General features: G+C 49.7%; 6 protein-coding genes across 6 annotated transcripts; 2 read left to right on the top strand and 4 right to left on the bottom strand.

Moving 5' to 3' along the window:
* Positions 1–474: 474 nt before the first annotated feature.
* On the top strand, positions 475–839 carry TrAFT101_008425 (uncharacterized protein; the record flags this gene model as incomplete). The annotated part of the gene is made up of 1 exon (XM_024905391.2): positions 475–839. Exon 1 carries the CDS (start codon positions 618–620, stop codon positions 837–839), a length of 222 nt encoding a protein of 73 aa, XP_024762160.1. The 5' UTR covers positions 475–617.
* Positions 840–3,477: 2,638 nt separating this feature from the next.
* TrAFT101_008424 (uncharacterized protein) lies at positions 3,478–3,894 on the bottom strand (the record flags this gene model as incomplete). The annotated part of the gene is made up of 3 exons (XM_024907973.2): positions 3,478–3,519; positions 3,573–3,658; positions 3,717–3,894. The coding sequence occupies 3 exons, from the start codon at positions 3,892–3,894 to the stop codon at positions 3,478–3,480; spliced, it is 306 nt and encodes a 101-aa protein (XP_024762161.1).
* A 4,070-nt stretch (positions 3,895–7,964) lies between these two features.
* On the bottom strand, positions 7,965–8,315 carry TrAFT101_008423 (uncharacterized protein; the record flags this gene model as incomplete). The annotated part of the gene is made up of 1 exon (XM_066128330.1): positions 7,965–8,315. The coding sequence occupies one exon, from the start codon at positions 8,313–8,315 to the stop codon at positions 7,965–7,967; it is 351 nt and encodes a 116-aa protein (XP_065984448.1).
* A 1,301-nt stretch (positions 8,316–9,616) lies between these two features.
* TrAFT101_008422 (uncharacterized protein) lies at positions 9,617–11,376 on the bottom strand. The gene has a single exon (XM_024907974.2). The coding sequence runs from the start codon at positions 11,253–11,255 to the stop codon at positions 9,819–9,821; it is 1,437 nt and encodes a 478-aa protein (XP_024762162.1). The 5' UTR covers positions 11,256–11,376; the 3' UTR covers positions 9,617–9,818.
* Positions 11,377–11,504: 128 nt separating this feature from the next.
* TrAFT101_008421 (Type I Iterative PKS) lies at positions 11,505–20,209 on the top strand. The gene is made up of 9 exons (XM_024902471.2): positions 11,505–11,976; positions 12,081–12,334; positions 12,450–12,674; positions 12,728–13,005; positions 13,076–13,320; positions 13,397–13,871; positions 13,942–18,689; positions 18,748–19,047; positions 19,113–20,209. Exons 1-9 carry the CDS (start codon positions 11,758–11,760, stop codon positions 19,959–19,961), a joined length of 7,593 nt encoding a protein of 2,530 aa, XP_024762163.2. The 5' UTR covers positions 11,505–11,757; the 3' UTR covers positions 19,962–20,209.
* On the bottom strand, positions 20,074–22,617 carry TrAFT101_008420 (uncharacterized protein). Its single transcript, XM_024899946.2, has 2 exons — positions 21,955–22,617; positions 20,074–21,868 (listed from the first exon to the last, which is right to left on the bottom strand). Exons 1-2 carry the CDS (start codon positions 22,041–22,043, stop codon positions 20,374–20,376), a joined length of 1,584 nt encoding a protein of 527 aa, XP_024762164.1. The 5' UTR covers positions 22,044–22,617; the 3' UTR covers positions 20,074–20,373.
* Between the last annotated feature and the right edge of the window lie 416 nt (positions 22,618–23,033).

The raw sequence follows: 23,033 nt of genomic DNA, 5'->3' as shown, positions 1-23,033 counted from the left end.
GTATGTCTATCTCTCTGGCTGCGCTGTGTATCTGGTATTTCTGGTTTATACCTGCTTATAGACCTTACCACTGGTTAGATCTGTGCAAACACTACCCCAGATGCCATCCATCACGCCAGCTGGGCGAGGCAGGCAGGCAGAAAACGGTAAAACCTATTGTGAAATTCTTCATAGAATTTCCAAAATCTCACCAGCCTCCACTCCTTTCCAGTATGCCGCTGAAAATGGATTTCTCGCTACTGTGGAAGAGTTGCTCTGCTATCAAGATTATGCAGTGGAGTAAAAGAACGAATTGATAGCAAAAATTGGCTCAAACTCTCATGTATGTAGCAACAGTCTTCTAGTTCAAGACTTGTCCATGTCTCAACGAATAAGGAAGAGAGAGAGAGAGCCAGTGCCTTTTAGCAGCGTCGGATCTAGGACAGCTGCTAATCGTTCAGTAACTCCTACACGAAAGCCTATCTCTCCAGAAACTGGGTAGAAACCCCACGATCTCCATGTCAGATTTGTGGTGCAGGAAGCATAAAGGCTATTTGTGCCCTCTTGAGATATAAAGCGTCGGTGAGGGGAACATACAGGCAGCGAAAGCACCTCTACATTACGCGGGTAAGAATGAGATGCAACTGGTTGAGGAAAATGTGTCGTCGTTGACCTTCGTCGTCGGAGCAGAGGGCCTGACCTTGACAATTGGGGATGGCAATGCAGCTCTTCATCTAGCTCTCCCCAAGCATGACGCGGACATGGTTGAGTACATACAAGAGGATGACTTTCAGAAATGGGTTAATAGGCCAGGAGCAACGAAGAACATTGCTCTTCATCTTGCATTGGAGTTCTTCTAGTGTAGCGTTAGAATAATAGTTACATGTCTCATCAAGCATAGAGCTGATGTAGGCTTGCGGACGAGCAAATGATTATCCACTCTAGCACTCGCCATAGGCACTCGCAAACGTAAAGAGTTAAAAGTGCTTCTTATTCCAAATGCCACATCGCGAGAAGACCTATATAGGAGCTTGCCACCTTGATTCCAACATATCGGAGCGTCGTAATATTATATTGCTAGGATATTGCCGGAAACCGGACGATGAGGAGCCAGAAGTATTCTGATATCGTCAAAGCCTAAATGGAGAAAAAGTCTGGGCTCTTTGACGCCAAATCAGCCGAGGAAGGTCTCGATCTTGCAGAAAATTGCCTCTTCAGGCTTAGCAACCGACATGAAGAAGAGTCCGGAGCGCGGTATGAACCAGCTGGCACGCCGTACCAGGATCGCAAATCGCCTCTCAAGCTTGGAATTCTTTCTTCAAAGTCAATTAGAGATTACTATCACAGTATTGTATTGAGAATATACTATTAAACGCCGTGGAAGCAGCGACGTTGAGAGCAGGCTACTGAGAGCTACGCACCGTCGCTGAGGTACATCGACCTAACATGTGGCGCAAATTTAAGCCGTTGAGGGACCGTGTAACGAAGTAGCTGATGGACATGGCTAGGGTTATCCATCAGACTGCAGACATGACTCCATAGACTTCTCTTAGGTGGCTAATTCACTATAGTTTTTGTCTAGGTATGGAAGGGCTAATGTTTAGCAGTATACATGTACCTTTTTTTGGACGTTTGCCACCAACAGAATCGGTGTATCTTGTTAAAACACATGCTGGGTTAATGAATCAAGATGATTTGAATCAAGATGATTAGAACCAGCTCTGCTGGATATTCTTGGCAATGTAATAATAATACACTATAGAAATTTACTTTTCAACAAACTATAGTACTTAGAACTCATTATCAGCTTACAGGGCAAGATAAAATATATGGCTAAGTAAATATCTATGGCGGAGAACATCTTGCGGCTTATTTCACTTGTCTCATAAGCTTAACAAAGCCTCTAAATTAACTAAATAGAGTTTAACTTCAGCACAATCATTAATAAATAGCTAGCTATCAATACACACTTTTTGATATAACCCACTTTAGAATTGTACAATCGAACAGGACTCATTCCCACTTCTTTACCCATACCTATCTCTCCTTTTACCCTTATTTCTAATTTTTTGAAACTGGACGTGTCGTCGCTTCCATATTCTTTCTTTCCCAAAGAAACGAGTGATAGGCCGGAATTTGGTTTAAGTTCTTTTATGTTAATAAATTGCTTCTGATATCAAGTTCCGCTCTATCGTTTCTTGAGGCAAAGTAAGTTACGCTTTCCACTCTGAGTCGCCGTTCTCTATCGTACCCTTTACTTATTATCGTATGCTTTTTGTATTTTGATGCGCACTTGCTGATGAACCTCTCATACTTGCGCAGGCACAGTTATGATAATGCGCTTTTTGCATTGTAGGTAATATCAGGGCAGCAAGTAACTTAATGCTGGGGATGGTTAGCACAAGACTATGGTTCGTCATATTATATTTCTATGAATACATTCAATTAGTAGCTAATGAAGACCCAAGTGTTTTTTTATTGCTGCGTATATTTTATAAGCTGGAACCTTAACGTACCAATGTTTGGTTCAAATCTTTTCCTGGATATAATCTCCCTATGTGCGTAAATTTCATGCATGTAAAATCATGGTCCGCATATCCAAAACCCCGGACGTTTCTGTAGCAAACCGTCATCCTGTGGATCCCACAAATCCTACGAATCCTCAATCGGAAGCGTATCCGAGCACGTGGCAAGGTAGTACTAAAGCCCACGTAGTTAATACGATTGCCATGATCCGCTATTTTGAGTATAGCGAGTTCTGGGTGGAGATCACTCTGTAGTACAAGTCCAAATCATGAAGACGAACATATTTTCTCAGCCTATCTCCTGTACAGATTAAGTAATATACAAGAGTATAGTCCGGATATTATTTGAATGAAGTATATAAATGCATGAATATTTTATGGGAGTGGTGTTATGATCGCAGTTATATGTAGCATTGTTTTACTACTACCCTATGATAATACACAGCTGGGTAGCACACCAATTTTGTATATGAAAGAAAAGGCCAAGGAAAGGCCCAAGTTTTATAGACTATGGTGAGCGATCATCTAGTGATAGACCAGGACGGACGGCTATATTTAAATTGTTTAGGGCAAAACGCTGGAATATATATAGGGGAAAGCGAGTGACTTCCGTAGTGCGCCAAAGTGCCAAAGCATACGTCAACTTCATCTGTCAGGGCTTTATAATATAGATAGGAGCCCTCTCGTATTTGCGCTTCAGAGACTCATATATCACTCAATCGCTAACATGGCCTTGGGACCATTAGCTATCCATGGATCAAGATGCTTTGGCTGGATAAGTATATATTAACTGAACACACACTACCAACCGCTTTTAAGGCTCCATATCCGAGTTCCAATCCTCCACTTCGTCCGTTGCGACATTCATTCCCTCCTAATACTCCATCGCCACATCCATTGTACGCAAGTTTCCTCAAGTTACAACCCAGTCACAAGAGCAGCCTGATAAAGGCGATAGGCTAGCGAGAGATATTTACTCGGGAAGAGCATCCGTGCAGAGAACACCGAGACCAGCCTGAAAAAAAAAATTAGAATCAATTTGAATTATGGACTCAGGGAAGAACTTACAATTCCGAGGGTGCAGCACTTGGCCTGGAGACCCTCGGCAGCACAAATGGTCTTCAAGGGGTTGATGGGAGAGGAAACTTCATCGGCTGTTTCATAGTTAGCATGATACGGTGGCTCATTGAGTAAAGAGTATCGAAGACTTACGAGTTTCGCAGTCAAAGTACAGGATGCCGAGGATACCAGCACCACAGCACTGAGGGTTGCTGTTGGTGACACCAGAAGAGCAAGGGCCGGTGAGAACGTTACGGGGAGCAACCTCGGAGGGCTCAGCCGGAGCGGCAATGGCCAAAGTGGCGAGAGCGAGGAGAGCGGTCAACTGCATCTTGAAGAATCTTTTGCGAAGTATTGTATCTCGACTGTTACTGAAGCTTGCGATGGCGATAATGAAAAGAAATCTAACCTGAAGCTGGACAAAGGGCCACTATTTATGCTTCGGAAGGTCGGCTCAGCATCGCCCATTTCCCACGAGTGTTTGTTTTGCTTTGTAGAATATCATTATCACCGCCTCGATCTACTCATGTCGGGCAATTGTGCGGCAGACTGAAGAACATATTCTCCCACTCCTTTGGATATTAATGTAAGACTTCCTTGACTCCCTCGACAATTTTCGGCCATTCATTTGCGACAATCGGGATGAAAACAGGCGTGTGAGAGAAAACCATTGAGTAAATCATAACTTCGGAGCAGACCGGCCTGAATTTTCCTTGGCATAGATACCTAATAGAGAGATACTACTACTACGGCCAAGGAGCTGAAAGACATAAACGGTAGCGAGTTACTGCGTATGCCAGTATTCATCTTACTATCTAAGACAATACGCCACTCTTGATCACCGAAAGCGGAAAATAAAACCTACAACGCGTGGAAAGTATGTGAGACATTGGCCACCCTTACATAACTATGGGAACGTTCGTTGGCTAACAAGCTGCCAACGTGCCAATATTGTGACAGAGTGTCTTGGCGGAGGATGAAAAGGAAGAGAGCGGAAAGGGGGCGGAAAGGGAGCTGTAGCAATATCGAAATATACAGCTTGATAGATGACTACGATTCGTGTAAAAGGAGGCATATGCACATTGAAATGATCAACGAAGCTATTTACTGAGTGGTTTACTTCAAATCATTAACTTGCAGAAAGGAATGGATATTATTTGACGCACATATCTACACGGCGTTAGTCTAAACCAGCGCAGGAGATGTGACAGCGAAGAGAAGAGTGAAGGAATGGCGATTAACTAGGCAGTATTAGGCCATCCCACAGCCAAATCTTTGTCGATCTCGAGAGCTTGTGGACATATAGTAAGACCACACTGTCTTAGGCTCATCCCGTAAGACTGGTCCGGCATTATTTTCGGGAATAGCCTACACGCTTCAACCATGCATGACAAGGTATTATGAAGGCAGATAGTGTGCTTTTACTTGTTGATCGATCTGGTATATTGTTATAAGTTGAGCTGAAAATGTCTTGTAGAATGATGATAGTGAGCGACAAGTACAACATATACGTGCTTAGCAGAGAGGTATGCAACATATTCTTTGCAAGACAAAAGATCGTCGATCCGCCATCCAAGTAGATGCCCTAAATGATACTATAATTCCTTTTCGGAAAAGAAGATTCATATTTTTCAATATTCGGCCTCCCGATGCCGTGCATCAAGATCGTATTGGATAATGAAAATCGGAATTCAGCTGTCTACTGCTGGCGGCATACAGAAGCGTCTCACACATGCGCCCGGTGAGAGCTGCAAGGGTTTTGATTTTATCGAGGGAGAGACACGAGGATTGAGGTCACGCTCAAGTCGAGGCTCCGCCGAGATGTACGATTCGATTCGACAACACGTGCAGCTGGACCTTGACATGACTAGAGATGACGGTAAAGAAATCACACGCAGCCCTCTACTGCTGCTGCTACTGCTGCTGTTTACTTTTCCATCTTCCCTGACTCGATTCGGCTTGCATCCCCGTATAATCATAAAGTACCGTCGATCTTTGCCTATGAGGACTGGTTCCGGAGCGTAGTTTGAAATGTTGACTACATGTTTTTGAATGAATCACATACCACTATGCTGCTTGACTGCTAGTCGCGTCGGTCCTTTTTCGGTCGAGAGGATCATGAATCGTAGGCGAAGGATGATTATACGCACTTAACACGATGACAGCTGCGATTGCAGAGATGTGATAGGCAATGGCATGCTGGCATCTGTACGCACCAACCGATGAAGCCTGAACTGGGTGGTATTCGCCGCAATATGCATTCTGCGCCCCCTTGTTAGCCTCATGCTCTGTAAACTTGGAAACAAACTAGCTTACTGGTAATCAACATTCACATATCAACCCATCTCATAGAAGACCCCATCTTATGAAAACATACGTTACTCTAAAGAGGCAATGAGAAATATTTTCCAAGTAGAGACAAAGGATAATGTTCCTATGTATCCGTACGGGTAAAAAAGAAATACACATGAAAGCCTCTGGCATCATTCAAGCGAGGAGGCAAGGCACTAGGAAGACAACTTATACGGCCGAGCTTAGATACCCCTTTACCCTTGTTTTTGCAACATGAATAAACATAGCTAACATCACACCTGCATACCCCTAAGAAGCTCACTACTCTAGGGTATGTTTCTGGTTAAAATAGACTTTTCAAGCGTTATGCATTCTGGAGATTGGGCGACACAACTAACAACTGAAGCTGAGCTTGAGCTTCGGAGAAAAAGGTTGTAACACGGTACAGCGTGTGCTGCTAGAGGATTCTGCAATGGGTAACACGATCTATACCGCACAGATCTAATACTAGCAGTAGCAGCAGCAATTCTGCTCGCCATATGCAGAACAGATTAGCAACCAAGTTAGTGTAATAATCAAGCAACTGTTGTAATGCCTATTAGGACTCTAGCCAAGACCGTAACATTTGCTATTGTTATATGATGCAAGTACAATTCAATAGGTATTCACCTATCAGGACTCTCACCAAGACTGTCACATTTTGCTATTGTTGTATGATATAAGTGTAATTCAATAGGTATTCATAATCGCGCATGACCCATCCAAACACTTGGTGAAACAACTGGGGCAATTTTGCTAGTGTCATCGCTCTCGTATAAACACGAGGGTTTGATGTTCCAGGACCAGGGAATCGGAATATGCACCCCCTGCAGCTACTAATTGATTCCGTGTAGTCGTGCTAGTTTTCGGTGTTGACGGTAATGGGTTTCATCAAAGTGGGATCTAGTCACCTCTAGCTACATGTACGCCGCCACTCATTAGATGAGCCCACCATCAACAACCACTTTGGTCGACGAAGGATTCCAGGCTATATCTCATCTGATGCGTCATCCTTCCGCAAGCCTTTCCCTTTCCCTTGGAGGCGAGGAACTGGCTCCGTGGCACCTAAAAATATCCACGTTGGGTTACTGCACAGGCATGCACAGTCTAAATCCTCTCCCGAAATAGACAGGCACTCTCGCAATCCGGATTTTGCATGGCCAAGGTTGGTCTGCACCTCCACAAGGAAGCAGACAACAGGGGCTCCGTAACTTATTTCTGGATGTTGGATCAAAGGATCGATGACAAGGGGGCTTGAGGGATGCAGGTTAATTAAAACCACGTGCAGTAATATGTTATGTGCGTCTCATCGTCACTGGCCAGGCTCTATCACAACCACCGCGATGTACGAAATGGCGCATGCCGTCAGACCCGTTTTGGGAGTCTTACATGATTGGGGTGTCTTTGAAAGGCTGGTTAACTAGCAAAGCTGGGAGACTTTTGGCATTAATACATACATCAACTGCTGCACTTGGACTCTTGTCAGGCCGGGAGGATCTCGTCAGTTCATGCATGGTCCAGCTCAGCTGCAGTGGCGCTAAGAGTCATCCTTTTCTACAGCTGGTCCAATGAGGGAGCTTCCGGGATTCGTATGGGGTGGAATCAATCGGCGAACAGTATAGAGTCTCATATGGTCCAGGGGGATATGCATATGCTGGACCCTACAGCGCGCGGGGACAATGTAGAAGAAATGCCATTGCCCCAAACGAGCAATATCATCGGCGCTATTGCAAACTGCTGGGTGGCCCCCCAGGGGTATTGAGAATCTTCCGCGCGGCGGAGCAGCGTTTGTCAACTTACATGGCAACAATAGCCATGCAGGTGGGCTGAGAGAATTACCCAACAATACATGAACTACCTCCTCATGTATGGAGCGTGTCTGCCTGCAATGCGAGCCGCAAGCTTGGCTTTTGCAGATCTCTGGGAGCCTCCATTCGCATGATACCGTTGACTCTTAAGCATTGAGGTGGCCTCATTTCGCGGAAGCAACATAACAAGCGCCGTGCTATCGGGCCACCCGCAGCGTGCGAGAATCTTCTGGCCACGGCCAAGCTCGTTGGATGTCGTTCTTTAATGCCGATTCCCAGGAAGCTTCGCGGCCGACGCTACTCGCAAGGCAGTAACATCCATGCTGCGAATGGGTGCTGAGCTCGGCTGGAAAAGCGGGCGGGCAGTTGCTGGGCAGTTGCTGGGCTGTGCGTAACAAACCGGTTCGTCCCAGACACACACAATGTTGGCGGATGGATGGGATGGTGTTGGATCACGACTGACATCACAGAGCACGGAGTAATTGCTGGCCCGGTCTATGAGGCATGTACTGGCCCGGCTCCATGTGCCCGTGCCGTTCAGCGTCTGTATTAGCAGATACACGGCGCTGGATGTTCCTCCAAGTCTGGACGCATCTTTTTCCTCTCCAACCATCCATTAGGTAACGAGCTCTGGGCCATCATGCCGCCAAGGTCAAACCTTGCCACTGCGTCTGGGTCTGGGTCCTTGCGCAGAGAGCATTCCTGACAGCTGCAGCTCTTCGCCGCCGCATTGCCGAGAATCAGATCCACGGACCGCATACTGTACGGGCAGCGAGCAATACTGTGAAGACATTGGTAATGCCAACTCGAGCGCGAGCCATGCCGGGCATCACCTCGGTAACTGCCTCTCCAATCAAGCAGCCGTCATCAAGTGATGTGATACGGCACCGCAGCCAACTTAGACGCCACTCATCAGTGCTTGCGGCGTGTTCGAAGCCCGCCATTTGACCCCCGTTGGCCGCCAACCCGATGACGAGTCTCCAATGGCCCACGGCCTTTCCCTACGAGCCCGGCGATGCAGCTCGCGTATGCACAAATGTCCCAGTCCGGAGTAGACATGGAGTGCATGAGCAGGACTGACAGGTCAATTGAGGCATGGATAGCAAGCTGCTAGTGCTGCCACGTCGATGCTTTGTCTCTGGTGTGTCCGTCCGGGGAATGAGCAGATCCGCGCCATCACGACGGCCTGGAAGGCGATGGCGAGCCCTTGTCTGATGAAATCAGATTTCGCTACCACACATCTCTCGCGTGGCGGATGCAACGAACATGCTAATTTCTCACCGCCTGTCGCTCGATGTCCCGACCCCTGGCCGTGGCCCTGGTCCAACAACCCTGCCGTACGACTTTGGTTCGTTCGTCCAACCTTCGCTGGGGCTCTTGCAGAATTCCGCGCCATGGGACCCCGCCCGCTTTCTTCGCAGCCTCTTCCATGCCGCCTGTCCAATCAGCCGTCACTGTCTCAACCGACTTGTCGGGACCCCTCCATCTCAGGTCCCCCTCCATCCCATCCCATCCCATCCAGGTTGCAACGCCGTCGATAGTCAGGCCTGCAGTTCCAAACGCGAACCTTGTGACGACTAGCCCGGGGCGCCGGCAGGACTGGGTAATGCAACAGAATCAGCCTTGAACATACTAGCAGCCAGCCCATCGTGCTTTGGATTTCATTCTGGCCCGTGCTACGATACTTGGTGCCACTACTCCTGGCAACAGGACTAGCCTGACAAGGGAATTGATCTTGGTCGTCTAAAGCCACCTTTCGCCTCTTGCCGCCCCTAATCGTGGCCCGGGCCGCAAGCCTGGTGACTATAAACACCGTCTCGCTGTCATGGGTCGGCATAATGCGTATTAGTATCAGCTGAGCAAGTAAGCAAGCAGCCACTCTGTTTGCACAAGTAGAATCGAGAAGCAAAGATACTCCGTGTTATTGATAAGAGACAACTAAACAAAACAAATTCATAGCATGCTGTGACGTTGTCGACTGGTCATAAACTGCCGTTAGTCTACTACTGCGGCAGAGGGGAGTCACTAGCCCTGCCTGCACATACGGTTTCGAATCCTCTTCCGCGGCCGACGTATCAGTTGCCTCGACCGAATCTAGCCTCCTCCTCCTCAGCTTCTACTCCAACTGTGTTACCCATTTTGTCCAGTCCGGGTCTTCCGTCAGCCGCTGGGTAGTTTCCGGTGCAGTCCATAGCATGATTTCGAGGCCTCCATGGATCGAAGGTAGAACAATGACAAACCCGTCCATGAAGGCCGGGAAGGCCCATCGAAGGGCCTTAATGTCTCCAAGCTCGGGCCCCCAATTTGCTGCCTTGAGCATCTCTCCTAGCCGAGAGGGTGCAGTGACTAACACGTCGTAGTTGAGCGATGGGAGTAGCTTGTTGGAGATGTCGTTGGGATATGTTTGCAAGGCCCCGGTAAGAGACCAGAGTTCGTCTGCGGTCCACTCCTCAATAGAAGCCGAAACCTTCTTCGCAAGTTCATGGACCAGCTCCACGCCCGGTGTCTCTAGCTCTGCAGTAGTCGCATTAGCTCGAGCGAGGGCAATGGCGTTGCCTGGATACTCGGGTGCCAGTGGCGGATCCACGCGCCTCCTTAGATTCACCGAGGTTAGAAGCGAGCTCGAGGCGACCTGCTTCTCTGTAAGTCGTCGAGCCTTGCTCACCTGTTTCCAGATAAGCGCGGATAGCGTCGCATGAGACGTCACAGACGATCCCTCCTTTGTCTTTGGCAGCGTTGCATCGCAGAGTTCATCCATCTTCTCCTGGGTCATGGCCCAGTGAGATACGCGGATGAGTTTGGCGATTCCTTCATGGTCGCCTGAGGTTGCCTGTTGCAGAACCTTGGCCTGCAGGTCCGCCTGCGACCTCTCGTATGATCCATCTTTGACAGGATGATATAGTGGGAACTCTGAGAGTGGACGGTCCATGCTCGGGCTGTAGAGCTGAAACGCATCCAGATGCTCGTTGGTAAGCCATTGGTTGCGGTGCACGACGACTCCGGTAGACACTGCGGCCACATGCTTGGCCCAGACCTCTACAAACGTGCCCATACCCTGGGCATCCATGACCACATGGTGGCCACCAAAGGTGAGGACCAGGCCGCCTTTAATCAAGGTCGCCTGCAAGGTCATGACGGGGGCTCGTTCAGAGTGCCCCAGAGGCTGTGAGGCATATTGAGACGCCGGCAACGCAGCAAATGGAAAGTTGCGCCGAGCCAAGTCTTCGTAGTCGACATGTGGCAATTCCTTGACGTGAAACCAGACGCCCGAGTCCTTGCGGTATTCCAGCTGAATTGTGTTCCGGTCCAAGTCTTTCGGGATGATTTCCGCGGCCAGAATCTTCAGCTCGTCGATTGCAAGCGAAAGAGCCTTCTTCAGGTTGCGTAGAATTACGGGCCGGAGTGAAGGCTCATCGACCTTGAAGAAGATCATCATCGGCAGAATGACCCTAACCATATACTGGTCAAGCGGTGTGACATCAACAAGGCCCGGCACAAGCGGGATGCTTGGCTGGACCAGAGTGCTCTCTGCCAGAGTAGGAATTGATCCCATGATTGAAAACTGCGTGTTGGCTGAGCAAGAGAGGAATTGCGGCGATGCGTTGTGACGTTTTGGCTTGGAACTGCCATCTTGCCAATCGCAGGGTAAGTTGCAATTTTATATTGCATGGGCGCCGCGGATGGGCCGATCGCCTCAAGCGCGTCTCCAGAATTTTGGCCCGGACACTTTTCGAGACGGGCTGGTTTTTGACATGCATCGCCGCGAGCTAGGGACTGCATTAATGCAACCCTTCTTTTTGGTTTCCCGTGTTGGTCTTTTTCCCTCCTCCATCTTCGCACCCATGCCTTGCAATCAAAACTGGGGCGGCCGAGAGCGAGCTTGTTCCCTATGAAGTCAGCTTATTCGCACTGATGTGCTCGGCAGCCCGCGTCTCCTGCACTGTGGCAACTCCATATAATTGTCGCCTCGATCCCAGCCCGGATGTGCCCTTCTCCTTGTTCACCGTGCCCTTCAACCTCGCCAATCCCTCGCCCTTCTTTCAATTCTGCCGAACATGGCTTCGTCTAATCCTCTTGATCCCCACTGGCTTGATGCCAACGGCGATGAACCCATCGCCATCATAGGAGTAGCCTGCCGGTTCTCAGGCACGGCCTCTGACGAGGATGGCCTGTGGCAGCTTTTGTCAAAGGGGAGAACTAGCTGGGCTAGCAATGCCAGGAATCGGTTTAGAATGGAGTCTTTCTGGCATCCTCAAGCTCACCTCCCGGGCTCGGTGCGTGGACGATGAGGAGAGGGACAACCCCCTTGTCCCCTTCTTTGCTTCAACCCCGTCTCTGTCGCTGTCTTGACGTCGCAAACTAACTGCTCTTCTTATAGACCAGCGCTAGGGGCGTTCACCTTCTTCAGCAAGACCCGGCTGTCTTCGACAGTGACTTCTTCGGCATCAGCGGAGTTGAAGCCAAAGCCATAGATCCTCAGCAGAGACTCATGCTCGAGGTGGCTTACGAAACCTTTGAGAACGCCGGCATCCCCTTGGAAAAACTGGAAAAGTCCAACACTGGAGTTTTCTGTGCCGTCTCCTACACAGACTACGACCAGATTCTGGGTCGCGACCCTGAGACATCGCCAATGTAAGTCTCGCCCAAGCCTCCCAACTCTCCAAAGTCTCGAGCCGACTCTAGGAAAAGGAGCCCGCAGCGTTTGATAACTTGTCGCCTTTTTACAAATGCTCACCTTTGAGTATAGGTACCGATTCACTGGAACAGGGCCGTCTCTCGTATCCAGCCGCGTGTCCTACGCCTTCGACTTGCGCGGACCCAGTAAAGCCGTTGACACCGCTTGCTCTAGCGCTTCAGTGGCCCTACACGATGCCATTCTCGCCCTTCGAGCTGGCGACGCTGACCAAATTTTGGTGGGGGGCTCTAATCTAATTTTGGACCCTGACAAGATGTCCATCATTTCCTCCATGTCGTAAGATTTAGGCGTCCCCCTTACCGGCCACAGCCTTGACTAACAACACAAAGGTTCCTATCCCCGGACGGCCGATGCTATTCCTTCGACTCTCGCGCCAGCGGATATGCCCGTGGAGAGGGCGTGGTCGCCCTTCTTCTCAAGCCTCTTAGTGCCGCCTTACGGGATGGCGATACAGTTCGATCTGTGATCCGCGGTAGCGCGGTTGTTTCCGATGGCAAAACTCCGGGCATCACCATGCCGTCGCCGGATAGTCAATTTGCAGCTATTCAGCGTGCATACAAGGTTGCTGGGCTCGATCCCCGAGAAACAGTCTACGTGGAAGCACATGGTGAATTGGAACCCATAGTAACCTGTTGGCTTTTCTTCAACTAACTCATATTTTTTTTCTATATAAAAAGGCACTGGAACCAATGCTGGAGACAACTGCGAAGCCGAAGCTTTTAACCGAGCTTTTTGCTCGGACAGTTCTGAAAAGAAGCTTCTCATCGGCAGTGTCAAATCAAATTTGGGCCATACCGAGTGTGTCTCAGGGTTGGCCGGTTTAGTAAAAGTCCTCTTGATGCTTGAAAAGAGAAAACTTGTTCCCACTCCAACCTTTGTAAACGAAAACCCAAGGTTGGAGTTAGAACGGCGGAGACTGAAAGTAAGTGCACAAAAATCTTTGATTGAAAAAAAAAAAAAAAAAGCAATCAAACTCATTCGGAATTTCTTTTCTCTAGGTTTCAACAAAGTTCCAAGACTGGCCAGAAGGATCAATTCATCGGGCATCTATCAATGGATCAGGGTATGGAGGCACAGATACCCACGTTATCCTTGAGGCATGGACAGAGCCAACCAAGGTAGTAGGGACACCACCATCAGCAGAACTCAGGGCACCGCGTGGCCCAAAAGTCTCCGATCTCGTTGCTCCAGGACCCAAGGTCTTTGTGTGGAGTCACCAGCGGGAAGATGGATTCTCTAAGTTGGCCAATGCGTGGAAGAAGTTCATGATGGTGGCCAAAGCAAACTGCCAAGAGCTGCACCTAGACGACTTGGCTTATACGCTGTCAGAGAGACGAAGTCGGTTTGCACAGCGAACTGCAGTTGTTGCTTCCAACTTGGAAGAGCTTTTGGAGGGGCTCAACAAAATTGAGCTGGGATCACTTCGCCCCGTCAAAGCTTGGACGAATGCACGAATGTGTTTCATCTTTACTGGTAAGCCCCCCCTTGTCCTAATCCACATACTGTGAAGCCAACGCATGCTGATATGATCCCACTTCTCTAGGTCAGGGAGCTCAATGGGCAGAGATGGGACTGGGATTGCTATCCTACCCACTCTTTGCTGATTCGATGCAAAAGTCTGAGCGGGAGTTTATCCGAATGGGTGCGACTTGGCGCCTGATTGATGAGCTGAGAAAGACCAAGGAGAATTCCCGCATCAATGAAGCTGAATTAGCGCAACCAGTTTGCACAGCCATTCAGATCGCTTTGGTTGATCTCCTTGCCTCCTGGAACGTGCATCCTGATGCAGTTTGTGGCCACTCAAGTGGAGAGATTGCGGCCGCATACGCTGCTGGAAGCTTGACTGCACCAGAAGCCCTCAGGGCTGCCTATCACCGAGGCCAGTCTGTATATCAAATCATGCGGAAAGAGGGTGCAAGGCAAGGAGGAATGCTTGCAGCAGGTCTGTCAGACACTGATGCGCAAAAGTATCTATCAAAGTATAGCGAGCACGCTGTAAATGTTGCATGCATCAACAGCCCTACCAGTGTGACAATCTCGGGCGATATCTCGGCCATTGAAGAGATTGCCGCCAGATTGGAGGAAGATGGCATCTTCAACCGAAAGCTAGCCGTCCCAGTAGCGTATCACTCTTCTCATATGAATGTTATTGAGGGGTTATATGGCGATGCGCTGAAGTCGCTACGGCCTCGCAAATTTAAGCCAGGCGTGCGGATGATCTCTTCAGTTACATGTGAAGAGCTTAGCGGCGAAGAAATGGACGGCACCTACTGGGTGAGCAACCTGCTACGTCCAGTCCGGTTTTCGCCAGCCTTGACCAAGCTCCTTAGCTTGACTGTACCTGTTACGGACAAGGATGGTAAAGTTAATGACGGCAGTGCTACGGTACCACCGACTGTTCTGGTTGAGCTTGGGCCTCACGCTGCACTGCAAGGGCCGGCCACACAGATAGCAAAAACGATCAAGGAGCTGCCTTCTGTAGCTTATTTCTCTTGTTTGAGGAGAAAGGAGGGTGCAGTCCAGAGCATGCTGTCGACTGCAGCTGGTCTATTCAACCATGGCATCAAAATTGAGCTCACAGGCACGAATAACCCCCATGGCACGCAGACAAAGGTTCTGACAAATTTGCCGGCATACAACTGGCATCACGGTAAGATTCACTGGAATGAGTCCCGTCGAAGCCAAGTGTACCGCATGCGAGAGTTCCCCCGCCATGATCTACTTGGAACTGCTGCTGCGGATAGTATCAGCGCAGAGCCGTCTTGGAGAATGTATGTTAGGCTTTCGGAGATGCCATGGATTAAGGGTCATTCTATCGATGGTCAAGTCCTATACTCTGCAGCTGGCTTTCTGGCCATGATTGTGGAGGCCCTGAAACGTCAGTCTATTACGTCAAATCGCCCCTGGATGAAGAGAGTCATACAATTCAAGCATATTGTCATTGATAGACCTCTTCTTATCCAAGAAGACGCATTTGGCGCTGAAGTCATTACCCTTTTGAGACCTTACTCTGTAACATCTCGTGATTCTAGCCAAAAGTGGCAAGAGTTCAGAATCTATAGCATCTCTCAAAATAACGAATCGACTGAGCATTGCCGAGGCTTGATTGCTCTGTCGGAAGATTTGGGAAAGCTGGATATCAAGACAGAAGATGCAGCCGGTTCTCTTCAGAACCCAGCCGGTTCAAATTCTTGGACTCAACTCGAGTCTAATCAACTGTATAAACTACTTAGTGCCTCTGGCAATGACTATTCTGGATGCTTTGCAAACCTCGACAATATCTCAGCTCGCCCCTGGGAGTCCAACAGTGAGCTGACTGTGCAGGATGTGAAAGCAATGATGCCTGGAGGCCATCAGGAAGTGCATCACATACATCCTACAACGCTTGAAGGTTGCTTCTTGACGACCCTTCCAGGCGTAAAGCTTGCTGATGGCCTGGACGGCCCTCAAGTTGTCGCCTCCATTGATGAGCTTTACATTTCTACAGATATTGATCTCCAGCCAGGACATAAGCTTTCTGTTGCGGCGAAGTCTAGACCATATGGATTGAGACAGCACTCATCTCATATTGTAGCTACTGACAATACAAACAATGTTATCGTTCGGGTTGAAGGAATCAAGTTCTCATCTCTGGGAAGCTATCAGGCGGATGGTAATCGCGCTGATAACCCTTTGAGCCACCAAGTTGAGTGGCTTGTGGATCCCTTTTCTTCTACCAAAGAGGCCATTGCGGAGTACTGCCAAAGAAATCTTAGTCAGGAGAGTCAAGAGCAGCGAAAAAACCTTGACTCAATCTCTCTTGGCATTATTAAAGACACTCTTGGCCAGCTTTCAAGTGAAGATGAAACATTGATTACTGGTCACCTGCGACGCTTTTATGATTGGATGCGCGAGCAAGACACATCCAATGCCCTGCCCTTGAACCCCGATAACAAAGCACTCAGTGTTGCGGGTCAGCTGCTGGTTCAAATTGCTCCTCACTTACCAGGCATTCTTCGAGGAAACCAGGAGTTGCCAGTCGATGAAAGCCTGTTACATCGCCTTTATTCTGAGGATGACGGCTTCAACAGATGCCACACTCAGTTAGCAGAGTATCTCAAGCTTGCTCAATACAAAGTGCCGAATCTGCGTGTCTTGGAAGTCGGCGGTGGAGTGGGCAACCTAACTTCTACTCTGCTTGAAGCCCTCTACGGAGAAAAGCGTGATTATGCTACTACTCTAGGGACATACGTTTTCACAGACGCTTCCGAGCCTTCCATTGCAAGCGCTCAAGAGAAGCTGAAGAAATTTGAAAGTGTTGTAGAGTTCAAGCCCTTTGATATCGAGCAGTCTCCTGCGCAACAAGGATTTGAACCTGGCTCTTTCGACATTATTGTTGCTTCAAATACCATTCATGCAACTCACAACCTTGATAATACCCTTAGCCAACTAAAGAGCTTGCTTAAGCCTGGTGGCCAGATTGCTTTTACAGAGCTGACAGCGCCGTCTTTGAGATGGGGAGTCCTTGGCGGGCGCCTGCAGAACTGGTGGCTGGGAGCCGAAGATGGCCGCACAAGCTCGCCTCTTGTATCAACACCAGAGTGGGATAAGGCTCTGGTCAGGAACGGCTTTTTCGGTGTGTCATGTGAATTGAAGGATTACGACTCGGATCAGGAGCACGAAGTGAGCTTGATCATCTCTCATGCCGCTAATATTGAAGTGAAAGCGCACACTGAGAATATCTCTATTTTCACTGGAAAGGAAAGAGACTCCGTGGCGAGTGAGTTGCGCAGTGCGTTAGTGGCACAGTATCCCAAAACCGTCGTGTCTACAATGTCCCTCTCTGGAGAAGTAGCATCTCCTGGAACCTACATATTCCTTCCTGAAGCTTCTGAAGGCGCCCTGTTGAGAGCATCCGAGAATGACTGGAACGAAATTCTACATCTTCTTGCTGATGCCAAAGCTGTGCTGTGGGTGACTAGGGGAACCTCCCTGGCTGAGCCTGAGCCCCATCGGGCTCTCATTACCGGATTGGCACGCAGCTTGCGATCATCTAGGCCTGATCTCAATTTCTTCACATTGGACATTGGTGCTGCGGGCTCGGAAGAAGCACCTGCGATTTTGCAAGTATATGAAAAGTACCTCGGGCCAAACGCTTCGCCGTACTCTGCATCCGAGTGGGAGCTTGCCTTCTATAACGGCAGCATAGTGATTCCCCGTTTATTAGAGAATAAAGCGGTCAATCAGCAAATTGAAGATGCTGTATCAAAGCATCATCCACGCGAAGAGATGTATACCAGTGCCAGCAGATCATTGGGTCTACATATTAGCTCCGTTGGGGTGCTTGATTCTTTATATTGGGCGGATAATGAAGTCCATGCGGCTGCTCCCAAGCCAACACAAGTCAGAGTTCGTGTGGAGAATTTTGCACTGAATTTCAATGATATGCTCACCACCACTGGCCAGCTTGAAGGCGGCTCTTCTCTTCTCCTTGAAGGAAGTGGTACGGTCATCGATGTTAGTGATGCTTCTCAGTCAAAATTCTCTGTAGGCGATCGAGTTGGCTTCTTTGCCCCTAATGGACTTGCCACCGTGAGTAACGTAGATGTTCGTCACGCTGTTAAAATTCCCAACGGTATTGCCAGCGACATTGCGGCAGCCATTCCTTTGGCTTATTCAGCTGCGCTCTATGCTCTCCGGAACATTGCCAGGCTTCAGCGAGGCGAGACTATCTTGATTCACTCTGGAGCGGGAGCAGTCGGCCAGGCAGCGATTACCCTCGCAAAGGCCCTTGGCGCTGAAGACATTTTTGTTACTGTTGGAAGTCCAGACAGGGCAGAGCTCGTCAACAAGACTTTTGGCATCCCCGCTGAACGCATCTTCTCAAGTCGAGACATAGACTTTGGCGATCGCCTTCTCAAGCAGACGAACGGTCGGGGCGTCGATGTTATTCTCAATTCTCTTTCTGGAGACGCATTTTCGGAGAGCTGCAGCGCTGTAGCCTCCTTTGGCAGAATCGTTCAGCTTTGCGAAAGAGATGTTGCAAACAACGGCCGGCTTGGCCTGGAGGCCCTCCAGAAAAATGCTTCTCTTTCTGTTGTAAACATGGCATTCCTCGCGAGGGAACGGCCTACGCTGTTTGAAGAGCTGCTACAGACTTCTTTCAACATGATCCAGGAAGGAAATTTGGCTCTGATCAGCCCCATCACTACCTCTCATGCTTCCAATGTTGCTCAGCAGCTTCGAGTTATGCAAGCGGGTGACCAACTGGGCAAGGCGGTGTTTAAGTTGGACTCTAGCCTTCCCTTGAAGGTAAGTTGAATACTCACTACAGGGTTTCATGCTCATCGTTTTACTAACCTGATTCAAGATTCAACCTCAGAAGCCCAAGTCTGCGGCACTTCGAGAGAACAGCTCCTACTTTGTTGCCGGAGGTAATGGAAGTCTGGATGTAGCCGTTGCGAAGTATTTGGCGAAGCTGGGAGCCTGTCGTCTCATTGCGCGGCAAGGATCAGACATTGAAGCTCTGGCAGATGAGATCAAGAAGTTAGGCGCAGATATTGCCATTATTCCTGGCAATGTCTCTGACAGGCCTTTTGCTGATCAGCTCAAGGAGGCAAGCGTAGGAGTACCCCTTAAGGGCATAATTCTCGGAGATTCTGAGACTCACGTAAGTGATACTACTTTCATGGCTGGTGTTCCACAGAAGGAGAAGCTGACAAGAATGATAATTAGATTGCGGATCTCAAAGGTCTCACTCATTCTCAGTGGTCCGCTGCAGTTGAGTCCACAACCGCTGGCATCCTCAGCCTCCAAAATGCTTTCGGCTCGGAGCTTGACTTCTTCATTTTACTCAACAGCACTTCCTTAGTTGTGGGTAGCCCTGAGCAGGGCATCGCTGGTGCTATTGGCGCATTCCGAGATAGCTTTGCCCGATTCCAAGCTTCTCAGGGGTTCCCCGTCAAAGCAATCGATATTGGCATAGTGCAGCAAGAAACCTCGGATGATGCTAGAAACGCACCGCCTTCTTCTGATATCCAGCCACAGACAATCGATGAAGTCCTCGCGGTGATCAACTATGCTATTCAGAACCCCATTGTGGCGAATCCATCCCAGGCACAGATCGTCTGCGGCGCCAGCCAATTCGCCCCAGATCCTGCATCTCCCACCACACGACGACCAGACGCTCGCTTCGCACACGTCTGGTCTCGCGCGGCACCTCGCGTCTCCAAGAATGGCGAAGATGCCCTTGATGTGCAGGCCGTCCTCCGGAGCGCGTCTAGCGCAGAAGTCGCCGTCGAAGCCGTATACACCGGCCTGAAGGAGAAGCTCGCCGGTCTGCTGGCCGTTCCTACAAAGGAGATCCAGTCGGACCGCTCAGTGTCGAGCTACGGCGTAGACTCCCTCATTTCAGTTGAGCTGCGGAACTGGATCACGGGTTATCTGGGAGGACATGTCCAGATGTTGGAGCTGATGAGCTCCTTGTCCATGATGCAGCTGTCGGATCTTATTGCGAAGAGGTCGAGGCTCGTCCCGGCGAGCGTGTTTGGAAGCGTAGAGGCTACAAATGTGGAGAAGAGTTGAGGGAGCATTGGTTGAAGAATTTGGATATATGAAGTTATGAGATTATGAGATACAATTATTATTTTCCCCCCCTCCCTTATATATACATATATATATATATTATATATATATATTCCTTGTCATGTTTCTAATGATTGTTCTCATTTCATTTCATTTTATTAGCATGTTCGTTCATTATCTGATAGCGAGTTTTGTTGAGATTTTGTATTTACTCATCCACCTCTTTTATTAGTATGTCTATAGCACGAAAATACGTATAAAGAACTGTTTCGTTTGACACTTTAAACGCCCACTCCAATCATAAACTCTCCCAATGGCCCCGTCTAGTCTAATAGTATCGTTTTTATAATCAATCCATGTCGTTCCGTATTACGCCACATTAAGAATTAACAAGCACTTCCTCTCCATCCCATCAATCCAGTCTATCTTTACTCCTTTGCCTAGCCTTCTCCAGCTCTGGCGTCCGCGTTGTTCTTCTTGGCGTTCCGCTCGGCAGTTCTTCGACGGTTGTATCCAACCGGACGCGGAACACTTTCCCTCGCCAGCTCACTGTCGTGCCAAGCAGCACTGCCAAGGTCCAGATTGGCAGAGCCATGAATTCTCTTCCAATCCACGCCGGCAGCCATTCTAGGAAACGGCGCCTGGGGAGGCCTCGCGGGCTGGATGAGCCAAACGCGAATTGTGGAGTGTTTTCGTCGGTTTCAATGGTGCGGCCTGTGTGTAAGAGTCTGAATGTGAACCAGTCTATGGTCATCCAAGCGGTGATGGAGATGAGCCAAATTATCGCCATGGCCGACCATGTCTGCGGGATAGAATCTTTGAACCAGGGCAGGGTAGTAACGGCAAAAGCAAAGTAAGCGCAGCATAGTAATGATTCAACGCCGGGTTCGACCAGAGTAGCAGCCAGCACCGTGAATTTTCGAGCTCGCAGCCAACGTACTCGCCGAGCAGCGTATGCAGACACGGACATGCCCGCCATCGGCTGTAAAACCAAGTCACTCCAAGCGATGCCGTGGTTTGCATAGCCGGGAATGTTGGAGCGCCAGAGGAGGTCGCCTATCAGATGGTCCTCGCAGATGTTATGCGAGAAGTAGTCAACGCCGCGTGGGCGTTCGAAATCTTTTGGGAGAATGGGGTTCCGGGCGGGATCGGTGACTTGGTCCAAGTGAGCTTTGCGGAACATGTTGCTCTTGCCGACAATGCACGGGGCGACTCCAACGATGTTGATGGCGCCGTAGAACTTGACGTGAGTGGTGGCCATGAACATTTCGTCGAGGCGGCCACCGCCGTTCTTGGATATTCGCTGCCATAGTGTCTCGTTGGTCGGAGAGGATGTCTCGGCGGCGGTTCCAAGGAAGTTTTGGCTTTCGGCGGAGGAATCTTGCTGGTAATCGACGACATCGACGACAATGGGCAGCTGATGGACGAATTTGTAAGGCTGTGCTGATTCACCGGCTCTGGAGTAGCCCATGAGCTTGTCCACCATGCGCCCCAGGACGCCCTTGGCAACCCAGACATTGCAGTCGATGATCCATATGACCTCGCCTGGAGCCTCGCGATAGGCCCTGCTGATATTTCGTATCTTCGGGTTCGGTCCCAGGGTGTTGACGCGGCCGTCGGGGCCGTGCAGGACCGGGTCTTGGTTCTCGACTAGGATTTGCGCATCGTGGGAGGGAAAGTCGCGGATCAGCTGCTGGAGGACCGGGTATGACGGATCGTTGATGTCTTCTACGCAGAGCCGAATCGAGATTTTGTCCTGGGGATAGTTTTGGCGAAAGGTCGAGGCGATGCATTCGTATAGACAGGGCTCCAGGCCCTTGACCGGCCGAATAATAGTGACGCTCGGCGCATCGGCGCCAAGGCCGGAGGATCTGGATGGGCGAGCTCGGCGCGAGAAGCGATTGAATCTAGCAGGAGGGGGCCGTGAAGTATTAGCCTGATGCCCGCCGAGGCGACAAGCTGGTGTGAAGGTGAAGGCTGGAGAGAGGCTTACATGGCGCTGATGCCGACGATTTGGACGAAGACGACGACCACGGACCAGACGAGGCAAACCGTGGCCACAACGTGAATGGTATCAAACATGTCGTCGTCTAGGATCGACGGATGACCATTACTGCTTCACTGGGGCGGAAAACTATCACCTGCGCATAGGGAGGGACTGTTGGGACATTATAGAGTGGGTATATAAGGTGAGGTAGGTAAGGATCGTGTATTGTATAGTCAAGAAGATTAGGACGAGGCGGGGTGATGGTAGTGGACAAGTAGCAAGTAATGAAGCGATAAAATACAGCGAGTAAGTCGCGCAGACGGCGGCTTATTCGGCAGAGTAAGATTAACGAGGAAGACAAGCCCACTCGAGCTCGCGGGTCTTTTTTTTTTTTTTTTTTTTTTCCCAAGCCAGCGCCGAAGTCGAGGTTCGTGTCGAGAAAGAGTAGCGGGAAGAGAGGCTTTGCCCAAGATGGTCGACGATAGCCATAGGACGTGGGAAAAAAGAAGAGCATGACCCTGGCCATCTCTGGGTTAGGCTTAGCACAGCGGATGGAAGCCTGGGATAGTAGCCCTGGAAGCTTCGCCAGGCGGGTAGTGGGAGATACAGTGTGTCTTAGTAGTATGTTAATACGCGAAGTACTAGCTAGAAGGGTCACAAGCACAGCAAAAGGGAGAACTCATGAGAGCTGTCTTTACGTCATTTTTCAAGCCAGCCCATGATGGAGTCTTGTAGGGGCTTATGTAGGGCCGGGCTCAGCTGTCTTGCTCCCAGCTGGCGCGATAACTAGTAGCAGAGGTATTTGGAGCTTATATTAGTACAAGATAACATATCGGAATGCACATATCGGCTCCGGCAACACATTGCATCTCCCCGGAAATGCTTCTTCACCTGTCGGAAGATCCGGGCTGGCAGCATCTGATGGAGGCAAACCCGGCGTCTTTAGGCACTGACCCCCCAGCGGTGAGCCCACACGTCAAACGCTCTCAGTGGATCGCTCGATGCTGCAGGACGGCCTGTAGTGCTCGCCGTGCCTTGCGGTGCCTGCCGATGTGCCCTAGATCCAGGGCGCTGTGCCGCCTGTA

This window comes from Trichoderma asperellum, chromosome 5 (assembly GCF_020647865.1).
Source record: "Trichoderma asperellum chromosome 5, complete sequence".
Lineage (NCBI taxonomy): Eukaryota > Fungi > Ascomycota > Sordariomycetes > Hypocreales > Hypocreaceae > Trichoderma > Trichoderma asperellum.
The sequence above is the reverse complement of the archived record's forward strand: the minus strand, read 5'-3'. Positions and strand labels throughout refer to the sequence as shown.